Source organism: Amblyomma americanum, chromosome 10 (assembly GCF_052857255.1).
Source record: "Amblyomma americanum isolate KBUSLIRL-KWMA chromosome 10, ASM5285725v1, whole genome shotgun sequence".
NCBI classification, from domain to species: Eukaryota; Metazoa; Arthropoda; class Arachnida; order Ixodida; family Ixodidae; genus Amblyomma; species Amblyomma americanum.
In genome coordinates, this window is record NC_135506.1 from 36,524,611 (window position 1) to 36,534,659 (window position 10,049).

At 49.3% G+C, this 10,049-nt stretch overlaps 1 protein-coding gene across 2 annotated transcripts in view; it reads left to right on the forward strand.

Moving 5' to 3' along the window:
- Positions 1-9,057, forward strand: part of LOC144107763 (uncharacterized) — an 80,215-nt gene extending 71,158 nt beyond the window's left edge. For both annotated transcript variants that reach the window (XM_077640929.1, XM_077640930.1), the window contains exons 7-9: positions 335-457; positions 4,455-4,536; positions 7,498-9,057. In XM_077640929.1, coding sequence (XP_077497055.1) covers positions 335-457; positions 4,455-4,536; positions 7,498-7,600 — 308 coding nt within the window. In that variant the 3' untranslated portion in view covers positions 7,601-9,057. The remainder of the gene's footprint in view (positions 1-334; positions 458-4,454; positions 4,537-7,497) is intronic.
- The last annotated feature ends 992 nt before the right edge of the window (positions 9,058-10,049 follow it).

Below are 10,049 nucleotides of genomic sequence, written 5' to 3' on the forward strand. Positions count from 1 at the left end.
CATTAAACATGCCCTCAAGGAAACACTGATTGCCGTCCCAGCGGGTCTCATGCCTTAGCCAAAGTACAGCCTGTAAAAACTTTAGCTAGCATGCGCGACGGTCGCCTTTTCTGCGCTCCTGCGCTTTGCGACGAAGCAAACTTACAGAAAGCTCAACAATAAGCATGGGCTAAGTGATCCTGTGCTTAGATTTGCTATTTTCGCAAGTTTGCTCCGTCATAAGCTGCAGGAGCACGGAAAACGCGGCCATCATGCACGCCAACTGAAGATTTGGCCGGCTGTTTCGCCGACATTTGAAGCCACTCAGCATAATACCGCCATTTCCTCTCCACAGCCCGCCTGTCCCTGGCGGCCAACGACAGCATCGTATACGAAGACGAGGAACCCCTGCTGCAGGGCAGCAGGCATCTCAACGAAGGCGATGACGCAGGTGGCAGCTCCACACAATTTCTCGCTGGTAAGACCCTCCCGATTTTGCAGGCAGGCTCACTTGTGCAACGGTTATTTCGCGTTGAAGGAAATAGGGGTTAGCTTTAACAGTTGCTGAGACGGTCATGCGCAGTCGACGATGAATGCCTTTTTGCTCCTTCTGACCACGGGAATGGATGGAACGGACGCCAGCATTTGTATAGGCCAGCTTTTCCTCCCCGTGCGCGACAAAGAGGCACATCTAATGGTCATTTAAGGCGAAAAACGTGCTGTCCAGGGATTGACAGGCCTCTTGGTTTCGCCACTATAGTTGTAAATGAAGACGTGAGCGCGCTGGTGCTAAGTTTCGCTTCGCTAGAACTCTGTTTCAGTTGAATTTATGCACCGAGGATAAGCAATGGGCCTTAAGACCTTGAACGCGAACAAAGAGCAAGAATGAATTCAGATAGGTGGCGCTGATGATGAACGGAGAGCCGTGTTCCATATACTGAGCGCGTTTAAACAATATATGAGAAGAGGCGTCAGTAAAGCAAGCGGCACCCAATGCGGTGGCCACGCGTGAAACTGCCTCACCCATAGACCATGTCCGCAAATCATGCTTTTACCCGCCGTGTAGCTCAGTGGTTAGGGCTGGTGGCTACTGAGCCGTATATTTCACGGGTTCGAACACGGCCTCGATGGCCGCGTTTCGATAGAGGCGAAACGCGAAAGGCGCTCGTGTGCTGTGGGATTTAAGTGCACGTTAAAGATCCCCAGGCGGTCCAGATTATTCGGAAGCCCCGCCCTACGGCCTCAATCTCCCTTCTTTCACTCCCACCTTCCCTCCCTTCCCTCATGGCGCGGTTGAGGTGTCTACCGATAAGTGTCGCAGTTACCGCGCATTTCCTTTTTTAATAACCAGTCATATGCAGCTGCTTCTGTGCTGTATTCCATCAATTCAGTAAAACATAAGCGCATTGCAAGCGCATTCAACGTATTGATATGGTTCTTTCTGTGAAACGAAGCCACCGGTTCATGGTAGTTCTTTAAACGAACACTATTGAAGGCATAAACACAACAAGCGTATTATGACACGGATGAATTTCTGGATTGGAGATATGAAAACTAACCGGGTTATAGAAGGTGGAACTTTGGGCCGTAATTGGGCTAGAGACACGAACCTCTCTGCGGCGTGTCTGAGAGACACGCCGCTCTGAAGGCAGCCGAATTTCAGTGCTGCGCCCGGTCATCCTAACCGGCTGCGGTGGCTTGCGTGGTTAACGCAGTCAGCTGCTGAGGCTTGGGACGTGGGATCAGGACCCACCCATGGCGGTCGTTTTTCGATGGAGGCAATACGCATAAGTCGTCCACATCCTGAGCGATTCCAGTGCAGTTTGAGAAGCCCCGTGTGGTCGAATCGATCTGAAGCCGTCCACTACGCAACCAGTATGGCTGCTCTTTTTTATCTCCTTCCTTTCACTCCCTCCCTCTTGCTTTTCATCGCGGCCAAGTTGAGCTGTCCACCGAGAAGTGAGACATTTACTGCGTCTTTCTTTTCCTGAAACTTTTTGACCTCGCAGCAGAGTTGAGGCGTCCACCGAACGCCTGATGTTGACAGTCCCGCAAAGGATATAAGAACCTTCGCCTTAGGAGCTTTTTTTTTATTTGTGACAGCATGCCTGCTGGCATAAAGTATTATTTACAAATATAGATAGACACTGGACTCTCGAAGGAAGTCCAGTCACGCCCCTTGGTGCGGCCCAAAAATTCATTCTCCTACATCCGGTCTTAAGAGCTACGAATCTAAAAGCTTATTTTGAAAAGAAGACAAAGCAGCCGTCACGATCTGTGATTCTCTTCGATGAGCCGCTTGAGATATGTCTGGAATAATTTTCTCCCGTTTGGATCTGCACCAAACCCTGGCCAATCCACCACCGTGGGTATGTGCATCGCTTCAGAGGCAACAACAACAACAACAACAACCTGAAGGCATCGGCGACGGCTGCGGGCGGGCCCCGTAGCTGCCAGCGCAATGAACCTGTCTCGTCTCCCTCCCCCTGTCTGGTCGGAAGGCGCTATCGGCTTACGCTGTCACGTGCCAGCTACCTGTTGTCTTGCTCATCGATGCCGGTTCCCACGGTTGTCGTGTCGCCTGACGCGGACGCCGGTCTGTTGTCTCTGCTCTGGCATTCGAAACGGCGAGCTGAGCGCTTTCTATGAATCACTTGTCGGGGCTTGCCGAGCAGGCAGCAGTACAGAGAAATAAGAGAGGCTGAGGTCCATTACGAAGCATAGTGTAATTTCAGCTAAGTGCCCAAGCAAGAGCGCCCATGACGAGGTGTCAGTAAAAACATTTTATACAATGCTGTAATGATTTTTATTGGCTCATTCAGCTGGCTTACCAGCCAGGGCGGAAAAAAATGTAATGATATCGGGCGCATGCGCTGGTGCTGAAGAATATAGGCCCGTGCCTTCATCTGTGGACGCCAAAGCCAAGTGCTAGCGGTAGTCATGAACATGGAGAAGGAGGAGGAGGAGGAATAAACGTTTTTTATTGACAAGGTTATAAGAGATAATAGAATGAAGCTTGGGTCACATAACCAAGTATAAAATGTTAGTTGAAAAACGCTAAGGCACCCGTGTGCTGTGCGATGTCAGTGTACGTTAAAGATCCCCAGGTGGTCGAAATTATTCCCGAGCCTTCCAATACGGCACCTCTGTCTTCCTCTCTTCTTTCACTCCCTCCTTTATCCCTTCCCTTACGGCGCGGTTCAGGTGTCCAACGTTATATGAGACAGATACTGAGCCATTTTCTTTCCCTCAAACACAATTATTATTATTATTATTATTATTATTATTATTATTATTATTATTATTATTATTATTATTATTATTATTATTATTATTATTATTATTATTATTTCGGAACCCGTACGGGCTACTTGTTCACAATGAAGAACCGACCGATTAAGATGCAGATTAAGTAGCTTCGACTAATCGACGTAATGAATTTGCACAAGCCGGGTGAAGGTTCCACTTTGTCCCATTGATAGTGTTAGGCGTCGTTTTTATTATCATAGATTCCAGGTGCAGCCGCGCCAGCACTCTTTCGGTAGCGACGAAGAGATAATGAGGGAGGCACTTGATCGTTTACCCATTGCTCTGTTTATCATCGTTTGCGAGCACAAATATTTTCATGCGGCAAAAATGACCTCTTAATTAACGAGAGCAAAACTTAAGTTGAGGGCAGCATACTAGCGTCCACGGCTCCTGCTAGAAAAAGGCTCCTCAGGGAGGTGGGCCTGCGGTGGAACCGCGAATGTGATTATGAGAAGTAGACTATGAACTAACACTACACCGTCAACCTCTGCGACTTCCTCAGCTAAACTGGACTTCACTCCTTTGAACTTTCTATCTCCTATACTCCATTCCCCCGTTCTGAATTTATGCTTCATGACACACCTCACAAATAAAAATAAATTAGCGTGCATAAGTAGCCTCAGCATTTTTTTTTCGGTTACTTTTGTACGGACCTGTATTTTTGTTCCTGCCAACTGATGCCGAGTTTTCGGCACAACCTCAAAGCTTGTTCCGCCGTTGCCGCTTCTTGGCCTCAAATACCCAGTGGCCGATCCGATCCTACCATGGCTTTCTCGGCCGTTGACCGCGCAGAAAACTTGGCCTCTTCCGTGGATGCAGCGATGGTCACCTTCCTTTGCTTCTGTGCTGACAGGCAGCGCTGAATTTTGACAGCTCGTCCAATAGACTTGTGGCGAATGCCAGTAAGCGCCAATCTAGCATCCTGATTTGATTCGAAATGAAAAGGTCGGCGATGTTCGCGACCGGTTCGTTACAAGAAAATTCACACATTAAACCTAGAAAACCGTCCGGATATTGCCGGTATAGCGTGGCGTGGGTCGGGACAAGGAGCACTGTCCAGATTTTGAACGGTGATCTGGCTCTCCCTCTCCCCACCTTCTTGCTGTATCTGCGCTAGCGGGTTCTTTACTAATCTAAATTATCAACCAAATGCTTTCACTGTGCAGATGTCCTGGTGCCGTGCCTGGCAATGGCATTCCTCTTGCTCGGAAACGCCATCGTCGTCGGGGTCATCTTCAAGCTCAAAAAGTAAGCCTCGCTTACAGTGCACTACAGCCGCGTTGTCGTTGCTGTCGCTGAACTCCCCTCGAAGCTACCTATACGCGAGGCTTGCAGACCAGGTCGTAAGAAGAAACAAGATTTGCCGGGCTAGTACGTTCATGCTGGAATACGGGATTAACTGTACGAAAGGGTAAGGCAGCGGCAAGAAGCACGTACAGCACTTAGCAGCGTGGCTGTGACCTTTTCAAGCGAAAAGCTTCAGTACGTGAGTCAGAGCCGAGCTTCGCGTGAGCCGAAGTGGTGAGTTATGCGCATGCGCGAAAACTAGTGACGTCACGCGCCGCGCAGGTGGTCTCCCCTCGCCGCTGCCGCAGCAGCCGCCTACTCCGTCGCCTGACCTTTCGGCGTAGCCGTGCGCTACTGCACATGTGCGTCATGTACATGCGCAAGGAGGCTATATAATGCGCTTGCCAGAGAATAGGCGTGCGCACTCGACATGGCAGGGAAGGAGAGTACGGCTGCTGCTAGACCACGCAGAAAAGCTGAGAAACTAAATTCGTCCGATCCAGAAGTACTTGCTTGGGAGTTGGCTGCACAAAGCGAAAAAATGATAAAGCCAAAGCTAAACGTACAAAGAGTATGGTGGAGCTGCCATAAAAAAAAACGTAAACCAATGAGCTCCTGCCTGTACCACTAAAGTATCACAGGCTTAACCCAATCGTAATATAAATGAAAAGGCCCGAAGGCAATGTTGTGCTTTTGCCACCCGAAGGTGGGAAAACAAAAAAATGGGGTAATGCTACTAAGCGACCCACAGCCGGGGGAGCGGGCCCGGGGAGACTCCCCTGATCTCCCCTGGGACGTAGCGGAGGGGGTGGGACATAGGTTGTGGGAATGGGACTGAGGGAAGGGTTATGGGTAATGTGATGGGAATGGGGACAGCGAGATATTGACCCTCATTTTATCATCGCTCGACTCCTGTCTGGCCAGGACAGGGAGGGCGTCGATGTTCTCCAATGGTGCGGCTCCACTCACGGGATGCCCGACCACCCAACGACGCAATAGCTCCGACTCGGAGACAGGGAATCCTAACCCGGGGCAGCTGCCTCGGGCTCCTCCACGACTTTCAGGGGTCCGGTTCGGACTTGCATTACGCTCCCAGCTACTAACCGTCGAGTGTTTTTCGCGGCTTTTCAGACTCCGGAAGTATGTGTGGTGGATCCCAGGGACCCACCTGTGCTTCCAACCAACCAACCATGCACTTATTTCCTCCCCAAGCTAAACGTACAGAAGGAAAGGCCGAAACAACGGGAAATACGCCTTGCTAAACCACGTCGGAAAGAAGCCGAAAAGAATGTATTGGCCGCATCTTCAGCCAGCAGCAGCCAAGCGAGTGAGGAAGTGGAAACAAGAGAGTCAGAAGAGGAAAATCCCAAGACTCGCCATTACAACGACCACGTGGTACGACCTAGTGAAACAGCGAGTGCGACTCATTCGGCCTGTAGATAAATATACAAGACCAGCTAAACTACAAAGCATAACCATGACGTCAAACCAAGCATAACTGAAGCTTTTCGCTTGTATATCAAGACTTAACACAGCTAAGCCACTGCCTAATTTTTTGTGACAGTTTTGAAATTGTGATCGCTCCGTAACTATGCCCCTGCTAGTTGGCCTTTCAATCTTTCCCATTTTTTACCGATCACCAAGTGTGGGTATGGGCCGCTAGAAGGCTTGAGCAGAATCCATGCATTTGTTTTCTTTTGCTGCGAAGCTTCCGCAGTGATCAATGGCAGCGCCAGAAAAAGGCTTCGTGAAATCATGCCGCTTCATAACACCGTGCATGCCTTTGTGGCGGCGATTGTCTAGCTTAAGAGTGAAAGCTCTTCGCACGCACAGGGGTCCGTGACTGAACGTCTTCTGCAAACAGGACAATCACGATGTCCATGATGCAGCCGAGGTGCCAAGCAGCTTCCGCGCTGTCCTTACAGGCGCAGGCCACGGCGTGAATTCCGCGCCTTGTTAGACCATCCTACAGCAGCCATTTCCAGAAGCTCTGGCACCACAGAGGGCGAAAGTCTCCAGGACTTGCGAATAGCTATCTATAGGTCCAGTGTTTAGGGCAATCCCCCCCTATCCCCAAGGTGCAGAACATTTGTGGAATAGTCGACAAATCTACTCCGCCTTGCTGGATTTCCCTAAACATATGACCAACGTCGTTCCTACCTCGAGTTGATCAATTCCCTCTCGCCCTACCATGCAGACATCGACTCCACCTTGAGGGTATCCCCTTATACATTTGACGACCGCACGACCGTTCGCACTTCGAGCTGTTCAATTCGCTCTCGCCCTACCGTAGTCCAGCTGTCACGGTTAGCTCAGTTGCTAGAGCGACAACTCCGGTGAGGCGGTGGTCCTGGGTTCGAACTTCGCACCAGGACATATCATTCAACAAAGAAATTTCATTAAAGATATAGTGTTTCTTTGTAGCCGCATGTTTGCGCTTGGGTAGGTGGTAATTAGTAATTCCTCCCTTATTAGCAATCTACAGGCGCACAGGTGCTATGCTATTCAGCGATCAGCTCTTTACTGCCACATTTTAGAGCACGTGAGTCCGAATATCACCTCCAAAAGTTCGGTCTTGACCAAAAGTCTAACAGATATATATTGGTTTGGTTATTCCTCACGTGTCCTGAATACCTTCCTCCCCAGTTGTATCTTTCATAGAGCCAAGAAAATAAGTGAGCGAGACATTCGGGGTTTTCAGATCTTCTTCCATTGTTTTTTTTTTGTGTGTGCACAGTGTTTTCATGGCGCATTTCTAAAAGCGTTGCTAACGACGAAGTGGCCGTACAGCGTTGCACTGCTGCTCCCGAAGCGTTGTCCGGCTTGAGTGAACAAAAAAATGTGGTTTATGTTTTGGCGTATTTCCGAGAATGCGCAACCCAGCTGCACTCTAAGCTAACAGCGAGGCGCTATCAAACGCAGGAAGCGACGGCGGCGCCTGGCCAGCGTGGTCCACCAACCGGACATTGCCTTGCTCGTGCCTCCGCAACCCAGCGGTGAGCCGCCGCCCTGGAAGCACGGCTGATCCATGGACAGGCGCCTCTGCGGTGTCTGGCACACACACGCAACAGCATCACGCATGCGCGGACTCGCTTTCGCTCGCGCGAGTGTAACTTCACCTAAAGGCGACTCGCGATGATCGCGTGCACGGTACTTCCAGAGGCGATTGCTGGAGTGACTTATGACTTCAAGGAAGTCGGGATGCTCTTCTAGACACCGTCTTGGGCGACAGACATTTAGGAGGCAAGTCCTTGGGTGCCAGGTTCGACCTTAATAGAAAAGTCTCCGCTGGCCCCGTCCCTGAAAGCAAAGCCTTGAGAGTCAAGTCCTTCGGGAGTTCGTGAGGGCTCTCTGCCCATGATATCAAAACTTGAGGACCACGCCGTTAATGGCCAGGTCCTTAAAGAGCGAGCACGTGACGGACGAGTCATGTAGGTTCTAGAGTCTTTAGGAGCGAACTGTCTGCGATGAAAGTATGAAAACGAAGCTTCCCAACGATATCTTAGAGCGAAAAATTCCCATTACCTTCGAGAAGCCAGCATATGAGGCTAGAATGGAAGCTGCGAAACACGTAGGATGATGTGATGAAACCACAGACGAGCCTACTTTTCACGCGGGTCAAGTCATGACTCATGACAAGTCATGAATTATGGGCGCATGTCATCAGCCCCACACTGCCATTCCTTGTATCGACCCAAGAGGCTTACACGGCTGGTGGGCCAGCGAATATAGGCCAAAATCAAGAATCAACAATGTCTCACACTGGAAGCAGTAACCGAACAAAGCAATGCGTAGGAAAGCACGCGTGTCTGTTGGGAGAATATATACGTGCTATGTTATTTATTTTCAAGCGCAGTTTCAGTATACTCCACGAGGCAACCGTGGCACTATCATTTCGCAATTTACAGAGCATTTGTTTGCAGTAACGGCTACCGGTGCTTTACAGTTACGAAGATGTTTCGCAAAGCTCAAAGTGACAATCTGCCGTGGCAATGTTCTATTAAATAGGGACAGCGACAACTCATCCCCGTTCCTGCACGGCGCTGACAGATTTCGTAAGCCAGCCTTGTAGGCCCGTGTTTATCGCTTTATAAGCAGCATTGGGTCACTGAGTGAAAGTAGGCGCATATACCCTGAATATTCTTCAAGATGACTTAGCTATAAATATGCAAAATTTGTTGGCTGGTACGAGTAGCAGTGAGATTAAACCTAGACGCAATGCTATTCCACTCAACGTAGAAGTATGTACCGGTACTTTATGTAACATCTAGTCGATACACGAGATTCTATGCATTGTTGCATGCACATGCCCAGATACATTTATTTTATGGCAAAAAATGGCGGCTAATGAATAAAACAACAAAAAGAAGCGTATAATATATATATGCACACAAAGTATTACGTCGATACGCGCGTTTTAATCGAGAAGGGAGGCCTGCAAGAGCACTCAAAGATGAAATAAAGATATATTCCATCGCTCAACTCCTCGCTGTTGTTTTGTGTCGTTGGGAAGCCAAGGTTCGTATCCAGCCCTGGAGGCCATCTTGGTTTTTAAAAAAAAAATGCTTTCATGTCGCTGTGACCTGACACTGGCCGGAACTGCTCGTCTCAAGGCGGACAAAGGTTGAAGGTGCCAGACTAAGTAAAGCTAAGTGTTCCGTTGTGTGTTCTGCCATTAAAAGTGTAGCCACTTCTACGGCCACCGCACCTCCAGCTCCGCTGCTGTCTGCACCTCCACGAAGACGGCGTTATTACCGAAGGTGAGACTGATCTAAGATCAGACTGCACAGGCTTGATATCGCCACAGTCCCAATCAATCATGTGGCGTCATACCGCGGCCGAACTGTTTTAGATGGGACTTGCCATGCCTTGCGCTCTCGAGGGGCTAGAGGTTTTCGTCGTCTTGCTCGCTCGAGCTCCCTGCTTTCCTGGACGCCTAGCACGTCTAATTAAACCTGGTTTTGAGTGCTTCGACCGTTTATCGGTGAAATTTGGTCGAAAAAATCTAGCCCCTCGAGAGCGCAAGGCATGGCAAGTCCCATCTAAAACAGTTCGGCCGCGGAATGGCGCCACTGGATTGATTGGGACTGTGGCAATATCATGTAGCCTCGCCCTGTGCAATGTAAATGTCAGCGAAGTGATCGCAGTGAATCTTTGGGTGGTATGCAACTTATGGTCTTGTATGACGACGCTGAAAGGAGGCTTATGAAAGTTTCATTGAAGTACTTGGATATGCATATACGGAAACGCGTAATCTTCTCGTTGTAAACCCATCAAATGCTCATAATAGCATGGTTTTAAGAAATTTCCGCAACACTGGGAACCACTTGTTCTAATGCATATGCTCCGAAGTGCGTCGTTTTGAGAGTAAACGTTTGCATTCTAAAAACATGATTCATCGTAAAAACACTCGAAACACTGCTTTCAGTCCCCTGCCATGTAAACTCCATACCATGGCTGAAATATTCTTGTCC